The sequence below is a fragment of the Choloepus didactylus genome, chromosome 2, assembly GCF_015220235.1.
Source record: "Choloepus didactylus isolate mChoDid1 chromosome 2, mChoDid1.pri, whole genome shotgun sequence".
Taxonomy (NCBI): Eukaryota; Metazoa; Chordata; class Mammalia; order Pilosa; family Megalonychidae; genus Choloepus; species Choloepus didactylus.
In genome coordinates this window covers 622,589-636,924 of record NC_051308.1, presented here as the reverse complement: position 1 = coordinate 636,924, position 14,336 = coordinate 622,589, and the positions used below count along the sequence as shown (strand labels likewise).

Genomic DNA, 14,336 nt, shown 5'->3' with positions numbered 1-14,336 from the left:
CTTTTCCCATAATGTCCAACACCCCTTTACAACATGAACAAGTTAGGGTGGTCACTGCCTAGACATCCTTGAAGACTGGGAAACTGATTACACTAGAGGAAGGGGTAGCAACAGACAAGATGGAATTTAACAAAGGGTTGTGAATGCTGAATCGCTATATAATCTTTTTTAGTTGCTAGGGTATTAGAATAGCTAGAAGGAAAGAAGTGAAATAGTGGAACTCTTAACTCATAGCATCATTTGAAATTTGCTCTATAGCTACTTGTTAAATGGTAATTTGAAAGTTATCACCTTTTTGTATATATGTTATATTTAAACCATAAGGAAATAACTGAAACCATTGTACTGCAACTCATGATATTTTTGGAAATTTCCTACAAAAATACTTGTTAAATCATACTTTGAGTGATATTACCTTTTTTGCATATATGTTATATTTCACAATAAGGAAATAACTGAAACTGTGGAACTGCAACCCATAACAATCTTTGAAATCTTTGAAATTTGCTCTCTAACTACCTGTTGAATAGCACTTGGCAAGTTATCACTTCTATGTATATATTCTACAATAAAAAAATATGATTTAAAAAAACTGTGAAGGGAAGTGGGAGCCGCATAAATGAATGTGGACACACCACTGGGTGTGGCCATTCCATTATGGATGGGAGAGGTTTTCATAGCAGTCAGAGGGTATGCCTGGTATCAGGATCATTGTTGAGAGGGCCCTTTTGCTTCTTCAAGCAGAAAAGCCATAATGTATGAATCATTTGTTCAATCCTAAAACAGCAGCTGCAATTCCAGGGACTAAGCTACAGCATGGCTCAAGTATACAACCATTTTTATTTTGTGAATGCAGGGTTGTGCGAGAAGAAAAGCATGTGGATAAATTAAAAACAGAGGAAAGCAGGCGGTGCAAAGAATGTGTTCTTGGAAGTCTGTTGGTATGGGGCAGAAGAGAACATACAAAGCCTGTTATGGTTTGAATCACATTCCCCCCCCAAAAAAGACATGTTCAAGTCCTAACTCCTGGTCCTGTGAATGTAGACTCACTTGTAAATAGTATTTTTGAAGATGGGATCAGATAAGATAAGGCCAAAATGAATCAAGGTGAGTCTTAATCCAATATACCTGGAGTCCTTATTATAAGTGAGGAAATTTGCACACTGACAGAGAGAGACTGAGAAATTGAGAGATGGGATAGAGATAGAAATAGAGATATAGATACAGATACAGATATATACATAGAGAGAGAGCAAGCAAGCGAACCATGGGCAGAGGCAGAGACTGACTTATGGATTGCCCTCAAGTTACCGCCAGGACGCCACATTTTGGGGAAAGCATGATGCTGCCGACACCTTGATTTTTTGACTTGTAGCCTCCAGAACTGTGAGATGATAAATTCCTGTTTTTTAATTCAAGCAACCCTGGAAGACTAAGACAAAGCTAGAAAGTCCACGTGTATGTAATTAATGGGGCAAACAGATGGAACTTGTCATCTTTTGTTAAATAGCCCTCACCAATCTGAGGGTGAGAGTGGCACAATAAGCCACAAAAATAGCCATTTGGTATTTTCCTATTTCTTGCTTAGACTGTGTTTTTAATAATGTCTTAATTTAACTTTAATAATAGTAAAATACATTTAACATAAAAATCCTTTTAACCATGTTAAATGGACAACTCTTTGACATTAAGTACACTGACAGTGCTATGCAACTTTCACCACTATTCCAGATTACTTTCATCATCCCAAACCAAAACTCATCCTTATTAAGCAATAAATTCCCATTCCCACCTCCCGACACTTCTGGTAACCACTATTCTGCTTTCTGACTCTATGAATTGGTGTATTCTAAGTATTTTATACACAAGAAATCGAATTGTGTTTGCAGCCGCCACCGCGCCGCCGTCGCTCTCTCACACCAGCGCCTCCAGCTCGCCAAGCTCCAGCCGAAGCAGAAGGGGGTAAGTAAGGAGGTCTCAATACCATGGCTCCTACAGAGCAGACTGCCCGCAAACCGGCCGGCGGTAAAGCACCCAGCAAGCAACGGGCTACAAAAGCCACTCGCAAGAGTGCGCCCTTTACTGGAGTGGTGAAGAAACCTCATCATTACAGGCCTGGTACTGTGGCACTCCGTGAAATTAGACGTTCTCAGAAGTCCATTGAACTTCTGATTCGCAAACTTGCCTTCCAGCATCTGGTGGGAGAAATTGCTCAGGACTTCAAAAGAGATCTGCGCTTCCAGAGTGCAGCAATTGGTGCTTTGCAGGAGGCAAGTGAGGCCTATCTGGTTGGCCTTTTTGAAGACACCAACCGGTGTGCTATCCATGCCAAACGTGTAACAATTATGCCAAAAGACATCCAGTTAGCATGCCGCATAGTGAAGAACGTGCTTAAGAATCCATTTTGATGGGAAACATTTCATTCTTAAAAAAAAAAATTTTTTTTCTTCTTCTTATTCCTGTTATTGGTAGTTCTGAATGTTAGATAGTTTTTTTCCATGGGGTCAAAAGGTACCTCAGTATATGACTGCGAATGGAAAAATAGGGGACAGAAATCAGGTATTAGCAGTTTTTCCATTTTCATTTGTGTGAATTTTTAATAAATGTGGGGACATAAAGCATTAATGTAAGTCAAAATGTTTCAGGGAACAAGTTTCAACAGTTCAACTTTATAACAATTATAAATAAACCTGCTAAATTTTTCTGGATATGCCAGCATTTGGATTATTTTAAAACAAGTAAATTTCTTATTGATGGCAACTAAATGGTGTTTGTAGCATTTTTATCATACAGCAGATTCCACCCATTCACTAAACTTTTCTGAGTTGTCCTACATGCAAGTACATGTTTTTAATGTCTGTCTTCTGTGCTGTTCCTGTAAGTTTGCTATTAAAATACATTAAACTACAAAAAAAAAAAAAAAAAAAAAAAAAGAAATCATACAATATTTGTCATTTTGTGTCTGGCTTATTCCACTCAATGTAATGTCTTCAAGGTTCATCCGTGTTGTACCATGTATGAGCACTTCATTTTACAACTAAATAATATTCCATTGTATAGATAGACCACATTTTGTTTAGCCACTCATCTGATAGACTCTTGGGTTGCTTCCACTGTATGGCTGTTGTGAATAATGCCATGATGAACATTGGTGTACAAATGGCTAACCTTCTGAGACACCACCAAACTGGTTTCCACAGTGACTACACCATTTTACAGTCCCACCAACAATAAATGAGTGTTCCTATTTCTCAGCATCCTCTCCAACAAATGTTTTCAGTTTGTTTTTTTTTAGTAATAGCCATCCTAGCAGGTGTGAAGTTGTATCTCCTTGTGGTTTTGATTTGCATTTATTTAATGGCTAATTATGTTGAGCATCTTTTCAGTGCTTTTTGGCCATTTGAATATCTTCTTTGTAGAAATATGTATTTAAATTGTTGAACCATTTTTTAATTGGGTTCTTTGTCTTTTTGTTATTGAGTTATAGGAGTTCCTTACATATTTTGAATGTTAAACCTTTATCATATATATGGTTTCCAAATATTTTCTCCCATTCTGTAGGTTGTCTTTTCACTTTCCTGATAATGTCCTTTGATTGCCCCAAAGTTTTTAATTTTTATGAAGTCCACTATATCTATTTTTCTTTTGATGTGTGTGCTTTTGGTGTAAAATTTAAAAATTCTTTGAAATTAATCCATTACTGCCTTTTTATGTAGTTTTTTTTTTTTTGTAGTGTACCATTTTGATTCCGTACTTTCCTTTTCTCTATAATTTTTAGTTATTTTCTTAGTGTCTACCTTTGTAATTACAATTAACATCTTAAACTAATAACAACCTAATTCAAATAGTACCAACCTAGTCTCAATAGTACACAAACTCTCTATTCCTCTATATCTCCTTCCCTCCCCCCATATAAAGTTTTTGTCTCTGATTACATCTTCATACATTGTATCCCATTAACACAGATTAAAATGTCATTTTACACATTTGCCTGTTAAGTTATACAGGGGAAGGGGAGCAGTTCCAAACTAAAAGTACAATAATACAGGATTTTGCATTTACCCATGTAGTTACCTTCACCAGTGTTCCTTATTTCTTCTTATGGATTCAAGTTACCATCTAGTGTCCCTTTATCTCAGCCTGAAGGACTCCCTTCAGCATGTGCTGTAGAGCAGGTCTTCTGATAATGACCTCTTTCAATATTTGTTTATCTGTATATGTCCTAATTTCTCCTTCGGTTTTGAAAGATAATTTTGCCAGACATAGAATTCTTGGTTGACAGTTTTTATCTTTAATGACTTTAAATATGTCATCCCACTGTCTTCTGGCCTCCATGGCTTCTGATGAGAAATCTACTGTAATCTTGTATGTGACAAGTCGCTTTTCTCTTGCTGCTTTCAACACTGTCTCTTCATCTTTGGATTTTAAAGTGTCATTATACCGTGTCTTGGTGCAGAACTTGTAGAGTGTCTCCTGCTTGGATTTCATTGAGATTCCTGGGTGTATATATTCATGTCTTTCATCAGATTTGGGAAGTTTGGGGCCATTATTTATATAAATACTTCTTCTGACCCTTTTTCTCTCTCTTGTCCTTCTGAGGCTCTAATGATGCATATGTTGATACACTAGAAAGTATTCCATGGGGTCCCTCAGGCTTTGTTCCTTTTTCTTTATTATTTCTTCTTTTTGATCCTCACTCAAGATAATTTCAATTGTTTTCTCTTCAAGTTCACTGATGCATTCTCTTTCTGTTCAAATCTGCTGCTGAATCTGTCCAATGAGTTTTTAATTTCAATCATTGTACTTTGCAGCTCCAAAATTTTTGTTTGGTTCCTTTTCATAATTTCCATCTCTTTATTTTGTTCAGACACACTTTCCTAATTTCCTTTAGTTCTTTGTATATGAATTCCTTTAGCTCAAATTCCTTGAACATATCTAAGACAGTTGATTTAAAGTCTTTGACTAGTAATTCGAAAGTATGAGCTTCTTCAGGGATGGCTTCTGACAAATACTTTTTTTCCCTGTGAAAGGGCCATACTTTCCTATTTCTTTGTTTGTTTTGTATTTTTGGTTTAGAACTAGACATTCTGAGTATTACATGTTGCTACGACTCTGGAGATCTGATTCTCTCACTGCTCTGGGATTGCTAGGTTGTTGAGGGCTGAAGCTGTTAATCTGTAACTTTTCCAAACCATATTTTCCTGGATTGATTTTTGATTTGAAGTCAAGCCATGAGTGACTAAGCATGCTCCCTGTTCCAGTTTGATAACGCTGCCCTTTTGCAAAACACTGAAAATGGATTGGCTTTTATAAAGGGGGTTTATTTGGTTACACAGTTACAGTCTTAAGGCAATAAAGCATCCAAGGTAATGCATCAACAAAGGGTACTTTCACTGAAAGACGGCAAATGGTGTCCAAAAACCTCTGTTAGCTGGGAAGGCATGCAGCTGGCATCTGTTGATGCTGGACTGTGTTCTAGCTTCTCTCTCAGTTCCTGGGCATTCTTCAAAGTGTTGCTCTTGGGGCATTTTGTCCTCTCTTAGCTTCTCCGGAGCAAAAGTCTGCTTTCAATGGCCGTCTTCAAAATGTCTCTGTAAGTTGTAGCTCCTCTCTCAGCTCCTGTGCATTCTTCAAAGTGTCCCTTGAGGCTGTAGCAAGCTTGCTCCTTCTGTCTGAGCTTATACAGTGTTCTAGTAAACCAATTAAGGTCCATGCTGAATGGGTGGGGCCACACCTCCATGGAAATTATCCAGAGTTATCACCCACAGTTGGGTGGGGCACATCTCCTTGGAAACAACCTAATCCAAACGTTCCAACTTAATCAACAGTAATATGTCTGCTCCCACAAGACTGCATCAAAGAACATGGCTTTTTCCGGGGGCATAATATATACAAACTGGTACACTCCCCTAGCATATATTTGTGTGAGAATGTGTGCTCATGCATGTGCACATGCACCTACACATGTGCATGTGTGCCACAAAGAGACAGAGTCAGAGGGAGGCAAAGAAAGTGGTCAGAAATTTAACATTTGTTGAATTCCAATGCCGGGCCTTGGGTCATATAACTAACCTACAAAACAGTAGTTATTAATCCCATTGTGTAGATTAAAACTCCTGAGGTTCAGAGAAATAGGAAAATTGGGTTCACTCAGTTAAGAAATGGCAGCGTACTCATTCATACCAAAATCCATCTTCTTTCCAGTTTCCGATGCTTCCGACCCACAGAAGGCCTTCAATGCACATTTGCTGTATGGCTGGGGGAAAATGCAATGTATATGTTACAGAATAATTTCATTTTTCTTTTAATCAAGATTGTGAAAGACAAACTGAACTGTGGAAATAATGGTGTTTCTATAAATACAGATCAGTTAAATAAAAATGGTTATTTAAACCATCTATCAGTGAAAAAACTAAGAATTATTTAGTTTATTCACTGAGAGATGCCATAGAAGCCATAACTTAAGGGATTCTCAATACATTTCATCAAACAAGGTTAAGTAGGATGGTACATTGAGCCCTAATTTTATAGTCTGTCATTTTGTAGTTCTAAGCTAAAATCTGTTCAGTCATTATTTCAAAAATCACATCAACCCAAGGTATCATCTCCTTAAATACTTAAAGTCATGTTTGAAATCTATCGGTTAATTTAACGCAAATCACTACCAAGACAGACAAACTGCTGTTCTGCAAACCCCCAAAATAACTGGTCTGAGGCTGGGAAAAATGACAAAAAACAAGAAATTTGCCTTCCAGTTGTTTGCAACCAAATCTCCAGATAGACCTCACAATTCTGAACTACAGAAAGCACACTTAAAGGTAATTCCAAATCCCCAAAGGTAAGAGATAGACAATTACTCTGATGCACAGAAGGAAAAGTTTCTAGAACGATATGTCACAAGTGATTTCAATGTTTGGAGCCTGGGCTTAGGACACTGAAGGAGACATAGGCTGCAGACATCAACTGAGGTAGAGTCTTTCCCAGCACCCCTCACATGCTCTGTACTTAAAATATAGACCAAACGAAGCAGGGTTGCAAACCTAGTGAAGACCAGTCTCCTTAACAAATATATTGAATCAACAGATATTTCTTGAGGGCCTAGTTTGTGCAACACCCCATGCTTGCCCACAAATTATCACAATACAAGGCAGAATGTCAAAAATTCAGAAGAGAACATGAAATAAATACTATAGGAGCTCAAAAATCTTAGAGTTTCAGCTTCCTAAACTATCAGCAAAGAGGCAATAGCAGCAGACAGGCAGGCGGTGAGACAAGAAAAATGAGCCAATAGCTATCTTTGGGAAATTACAGACAACTGATAATAAGCTTGACACAGACTAAGAGATATATCGTAGCCTCAACACTAAACAGCTATCTGCTCCTTGGTAATTTTGAATGAGAGTGTTACAAATTATTCAAATTGAGACTCTACCAGACAGCATCTAATTGACTGTATATATTTTAACACTTCTTATTTTGATAATATGTATTTTTAAAATACAATAAAATGTTCTAATACTTTCAGAAAAACAATATTTCTTCCTAAATCATGTTATTTGACTAAAGAGAAACCTCCCCAAAATGTGAATACCAAATGAATTGCATATGAATTCTAATTTTATGAGAATGCTCAAGGAATTCCTCAGCAGTCTCAGGGTACATTGTATAAGGAACTTAATCTACCCAAATGTTTTGTCCTGCTGGTTCATCTGCTGCATGCTAATGAGGAAATCCAAAGATAAAATACTCATACATCGATTATACGATAATCTGCTGTTCAAAACTGGCTACACTCATATTCCACACATAAGTCACAGTAATCTTTGAGACATCTGTAAATAGATGCCCGTTAAGTATACATTAGCGCTAAATTCAGACAACCAAAGTGCTTAACATTCAAAGTCATTGATCATTCTAAAACAATACCCTGAGACTCTTTTGAAGAGGTCCTGATTTTCAAACAATTAGTAAGAATCCATTTGGGGTTTACTATATACCCAGACACTGTACTTAGCACTTTGAAAGGAACTAAAGTATAAAACTAACTTTCTTGCCTCTTGATAAGGTGCACACCTCTAATGCAGAGAGTAATACATAACAGTATTATGTTCAATCCAGCATTATCCTTCCCACGTCTCAAAATTAACAGCAAGTACTGAAATGTACTTCAACTGGAATTCTCTTGCAAAATAGTTGCTATACTCTTTTAACTTCTGCAAGCAAGAATTTTTGATGAAATAGTGTTTCTGTCCACAGGTCTCATATACAAAGGCTTTATGTTTATCATTGCTTGTTTAAATTTGAGTTTCCATAATAAAAATAAGATAAAATTTACTTACGGCCAAGTCTTCTTACCCAAAAAAAAAAATAAATAAATAAAAAAGCAACAACTCCTAATTCCAGCAGCTATAATCTATTCTATGATACACCACTCAATTGTCAGTTACTCACATCCATTGGTACAGCTGCAGGACAAACTACTGTTTCTGCTCCTACAGCTTCCCTCTGGGGAACCAAAAGATACACTGTTTCTTTGGGGACTGCAACTTACATTCATTCTAGTTTCTCAAAAATAAAACCAACCAGTGTTTTAAACCTGGATTGGTGACAGGGAATTTGAAGAAACACAGTATCCAGATAATACATATTTATATGTATTTTTAAACAGTTCATACTGAGACTAGTCTACACTAAAAATAGTTTACAAGGCAGAATGCTTTCACCATTCATGCTATGTGTTTCCTGGAGAGACAGTCATAGTTGAATTGCACTTTCTGTCATTCCTCTAATACAGTGCTGCTGTGGCCCAGTCAACCCTGCAAGATAAATTTGCAGCTATGAACAAGAATGTCATTTTCTTTTTATGTCAACAATTTCTATTAATAACATCATATATCATGCATTTACTTCCTAGATTACTATTTGGGGCCTAGAGTGCAAAATGTAAACCATGTGCAGAAGAAAAATAAAATTTGGCTTTTGAGATTTAGGGATGCTATTTTATAACAGATCTAGCCCTTCATTTTCACATTTTCCCTTAAATTTATTTAAATTTAGAGAATTTCAAATTCAATAAAATTATCTTTTCCCCTTTCATTTTTTTGACACAAAATTGCCACAATCATGTATAAAGATTGGCAATTCTGCGAACTAAAGTGTTATATCCCTGCAGTTAAAGTGGTATAAATTTAAAATGGGAAGGAAAGTGTATAATTATGTAGCACATCAATTCAAGATCAATCCTATAAATTTAGTTCCCATAAAGGCTAAATCACATATTCAAGGCTGGGTGAAAAATAATTAGAGCTTGCTGGCCTATAAGATCAGTAGTAAGCCATCTATCTGGCTTATTACATTTATATCAACATAATAAGTCTTATTTCAAGTTTTTAAAATATTTCCACAGCTTACAAGTAATGAGGTTACTGGCATAGAGGTTGCATCATGACCTAATTTCTGGGGGGAGATTCTTATTTGTTTTCCATGGGAAATAAGGAAGAAAGGGAGGAAGGTGTGTGTGGGGGGGGGGGAGAAAAAAAGAGAAACAAAGAAAGACAAGGAAAGAAAGAAGGAGGGAGGGACATAGGGAGGAAAGGAAGGGAGGGAGGGAGGAAAAAAGGATGAATATATGGAAACGGAAAAAATTGTGGTCTCCAAGTTTAACAATTTCCTATATTTATGTGTTTACTCCATTATGTTTGTATTCTCCCTCTACCCATTTGAAGGGGATAAAATCAAGACAGTAGTTATCCCTGTATTATCCCCCCCCAACTTTCTTTCCTCTTTTGCACTGTTAAAGTTCTTTAAGCAGAAAGTTCTTTAAGAGGAACATACTTTTGCCTTCCCCAAACTGACTAGAAAGAAGGAAGTGGTTGGTGCCAGCTGCTGTGTAGGAAGAGTAAACCTCACCACTGACTCCTTTACCTTCCCCACCCAACTCTTCCTGGTTGGTCCACTTTACCCCTTCCAAGCATCTCCTAACCTCGCAGAGAGGAAAGCCAGGCTAGACCTTCCCTTGAAACAAAGGAGCTTAACCAGCAAAGTAGACACATCTTCAAATGTTGAAATTTTAATACACGCAACTGGGTACATCACCCTTAAAATACTTTACAAATCCCATCTCTTTCTCATCCTTTTTCCTCTCAAACACATAACAAGTCTCCTGAAAGGAACAGTTGCCCCCCAGAACAATAGTTCTCAAATTTGAATGTGCATCAGAATCACCTGGAAGACTCGCTAAACCTCCCAGTGCTGGGCCTCTCACCCAGACTTTTCATTCAGTAGATCTGGGATGGGAGCAGAGAGTTTGCATTTGTAACAAGTTCCAGGTGATGCTGATGCTGCAGGTCCCAGGATCTTATGCAGAGAACCACTACCCTAGACGTGGAAAGAGAAGGCAGTCAGGAAGTTGAGATTCCAATGAACATCACTTCCAGTTGTACAGCCCTGGGTGAGTCAAATTCCTAGTAAATGGAGGTAGCATCCTGGACATTAATACAAGAAAGTGAAAATTTGAGCAGTCTGGCTACTTGAAATAATTCCATTCTCTGCTGGCCTCAAGATATTCAGAATAAAAGTATCAAGAAAAGGAAAGTGAAATTATGGAAGTAAATATGAAAATTTTTAGCCAGTCATCTCTTTAGATACCCTCTGGCATCTTGGCTGTTTTCCCATCTTATCTCTTAAACTGCAGTGCAGGGGGTACTGAAATCAGAAAGATTAAGGCTCAGGTCCTGCCTTACTCACTGTGTCTTCAGCAAGTGAATTGAGCTCTTTGCCTTCATTCTCTTATTTCTAAAATGGGAATAACAATAGCACTTACTTACAGTGTTGCACATATACCATAAATGTTACCTTGTATCATAAATGCCTTATCTCTCGGTTTCACTGTGACAGTGTTCAATATATTAAATTATCATCCTTTTTTGATACAATAGTATTATTCAGTCACTACCTCAACAAGATTAATTGAGTACCTACTATGTCCTAGACATATTTATTGCACAAGAATATTAAAATAATATCCTGTAAAGAAAAAAAATTGAAATAAATATTATTTTGAGTCAAAAAATTTTGACTTTACATGAGGTGTATTTGAGAAAAATACTTGCCTCCAAAATCAGCTAACTAAGGAAACTGAGAGGATATGTTTAGTAACTACAAATTTGTTTCATAGAACAAAAAACACATGACAGGCTCTAAAATAATAGAACAGAGGAAACAAGGAGAAAAAAACTTTTGCAAACACCTTGGCCTTATATTATTAAGGGTTTATTTTAGACTCTTCTAAAGACCACAAGTCTACTTTTCCCCAAAGTCATTACAGTTGTGCGACAAAACAACAGGGAACAAATTTGGCAGAGGGTCTCCTATTTATAGTTCACAACAGAGATCATTTTTTTAACCCATCATGTCAGTCAGAAACTTAATGATAAGTTAATAATGGGGTAGTGTTCTTCCAATGCTTCCTAGTTCCCTGAGTAAATACTCTGAATTCACCTTTCTACAGTTTTTATCAGGCCATCCACATTTATCAGGCCTCCTTTTATGAAATGTATAGTGAAAGCACTAAATTATGGATACAGTATGTATTTGGCTCAATTTTCAGAAGGTTACCAGGATACATACTGAAGTTTCTTGTTTTTATCCTTTGTGATAAAAAAACAAGGGGGTCCCTTTTTTCCCACCCCCAAGTTTGGATGGACCCCATCTCCCACTCCAAGAAGGGAATCAGAACCACATTTTAGGAGCTGGGTAGAACTTTTAGTGACAATCCATTCTGGCCCCTAATTTCACCCTGAAGAAACTGAGGCCTGTGAAGTGAGAGCCCTGTCCAAAGTCCAGTGCCCCTAAGGGCCATGAGCAGAAATGTGCTTTGCCTACAACTGGCCTCATATTTTTCTTAAAAGGAACTTTCGCAATGAAGTCATTATCAGATCTTACGCAGAAAGACCCCTAAGCTTCAACAAAACTTACCTCACAATGCCAAGATACACTGATTGTTGTTGATGGTGAAAATAAAGTTATCTTTGAAACATAAGCAAGTGTCTGCAAGCCTATGAAGCTATAAGACTCCAAAATACAGAACTTAAGAAATCAGAGATTTGACTCCCTCAAAATTGTAACAAAGGTCACTACCTCAACCCAACAGATAACTACATTTTCTAATTATGGTACTTTGGAATGTACTTGCACAATATTTTCCTACAGCCTCTGCAAAATCATAGTTCTCCTCAAGCTTTTACTGAAATAAAAGTAGGACTTTCCAAAATATGACCCTTTCTACGTAGAAAAAGCATTATTTTGTCTACCCTTACATCTCAAAATGCTAACACATTTGCCATTTTGCTGAGGTGTTATTTTCCTTCTAAACAGTCTGTTTTCTGGTCCCGGGGCTTCTACCAGTAAGGGACATTTGGGGTGAGGGTGGCGGCCTCCGTGACGGGGGCCTCTGACCCTGGCAGTGTGCACTCCGTAGCCCCCTGCCTCGCGCCCGCCTGGTCTATGCCGTATCTTCAGACACTCGGGCCACTCGCCTCGGACGTTGGCAAGAAGCTGCAGCTCTCGGCCTCTGCCTCGCCCACCGTACCCCGCATGGCCTTCTGGCCCCACGCGCGGGGCTTGCCTCCCTCTAGGCCGGGCGCCCAGTACTAGCCGGAACCCGGCGTGCGCTTAGCGAGCGGGACGTGTGGCCTCCGAGTTCGTCTCCACGCGAGAGGGTGCTTCCTTCTCCCGCTTCGGCCGGTCCCGACCGTGCTCCTGACCCACCGATTCGGACGGCAGAGTTGTGACAGGAGGCACGCGGGCGCAAAGGACTGTCGGGAGAGGAGGCGCCTGCAGAGCCCAAGCTGGGCAGGCAGGGGTTTCGCGGAGAACTCTCTGAACGCACCGAGTGTGGCCCGACGCGGTCGCGATTACCGCAGTGCCAGGGAGCGCACTGTCCCTTCCCTTCTCCTGACCCTGAGCCCCAGGCCTGACGATGAGCACGCTCACCCCCACACGCCCCCTGACCCAGCCCCGGGACCTGCCCGGCCCGTGAACCCCGCGCCCCACTTAAGCGCACCGTTGGACGCAGGAGAGGCGCTCCGGCGGCGCGCGCCTTGGGGCTCGGGAACTTAGGGCGGCGGCGGAGGCTCGCGAGAAGCCCGGGGACAGCCACCCCACTCTCGCTTCGCCCGACTTGGCGACCGAACTTACCTAGGTACTGGCGCAGGTCGAGCAGGAAGCGTGGGGGTCCTCCGCCCAGCTGGTAGCAGAGCGATCCCAGGCAGAAGAGCAGCAGGGCGGCCATGCAGAGGCCGTAGTCCCGGAGGGAGAAACGCGGGCACGGCAGCGGGAAGGCCCGGCGCCTCCAGCCGCCAAGGCCCGGGCCGGAACCCCCCGGAGGGGCCCCGCGGGGCCAGGACCCCGCGCCGCCGCCACCGCCTCCGCCGAGCTGCTGCTGCCTCATCGCCGGCGCCGCCGCCGCGCACCGCCCGCCGGCGCTGGGGAAGGGCCACCATCCGCGTGCGGAGAGCGCGGCCACCGACTTGGGGGCGCGGGCGGCTGGGGGCCCAGGCTGCGGTTCAGGGGACTTTCTTCGGCATGTCCCCGCCGCCGCGGCCCTAGGGCCGACGTGCCCAGCCCCGGCTCGGGGCGCCGCCCGCCACCGGCTCACTGCCTGCGCCTGCCGCCCGCGCCCCTCCCGGCCGCCAGCGCCCGCGTGGACCCCGACTCTGTGCCTGTCGCTCTGGGCGTGTTTTGTCCCGGCTCGGGCTCCTCTCAAAGCGGCCCAGCGGAGCAGGAGGTGGACACGGGCCTCGCCCCTCCTCCCGGGCCGGGACTCGCCCTCCCTTCCTCACCCTCTCCAGCCCGCGGCCGGCCCGCCCTGCTCCCCCTGTCCGCGGGTCTCCGGGTTCTCTCGGTGTCACATTACTGCCTCTGCGGAGAGGGGCGGGGGGTACTGGCTTCAAGGAAGAAAGTTTCTGGGTGTGCTTTCCCTCTCCCCTCTCTCCAGCATCTGGCCGCGGTTCCTGCGCCGCCAGCGACCTCTTGGGGCCTGCTGACTTCACTGGCGCGAAGAAGCAAGACGTATTTCACTGTTTGGTTTTTTTTTTTTTTTTTTTTTTCACTTCAAAAACTTGGTTCTCCTTCCATATCCCATGAGAGTTCTTACAAAAGGCCGATACAAAGTTCTTGAATATAGGTTCGAGACTCTCCTGAGATGGTCGAAAAGCGAGTGGCGTGAGTTCTAAGAACTCCCAACCCCGTAGCTCGGGCCCTCGGCGGCCATTGCCTGGACACCCTAGAGCGCGTTCCTCGCCTTGTCCGGGATCCCAGCATCTCAGCTACAGGCA

At 41.3% G+C, this 14,336-nt stretch overlaps 1 protein-coding gene across 1 annotated transcript in view; it reads right to left on the bottom strand.

Moving 5' to 3' along the window:
- The window catches only part of UST (uronyl 2-sulfotransferase), a 372,714-nt gene extending 358,864 nt beyond the window's left edge, over positions 1 to 13,850 (bottom strand). The window contains exon 1 of the mRNA XM_037819198.1: positions 13,198 to 13,850. Within this exon, the coding sequence (XP_037675126.1) occupies positions 13,198 to 13,450 (253 nt within the window). The 5' untranslated portion in view covers positions 13,451 to 13,850. The remainder of the gene's footprint in view (positions 1 to 13,197) is intronic.
- Positions 13,851 to 14,336: the final 486 nt, after the last annotated feature.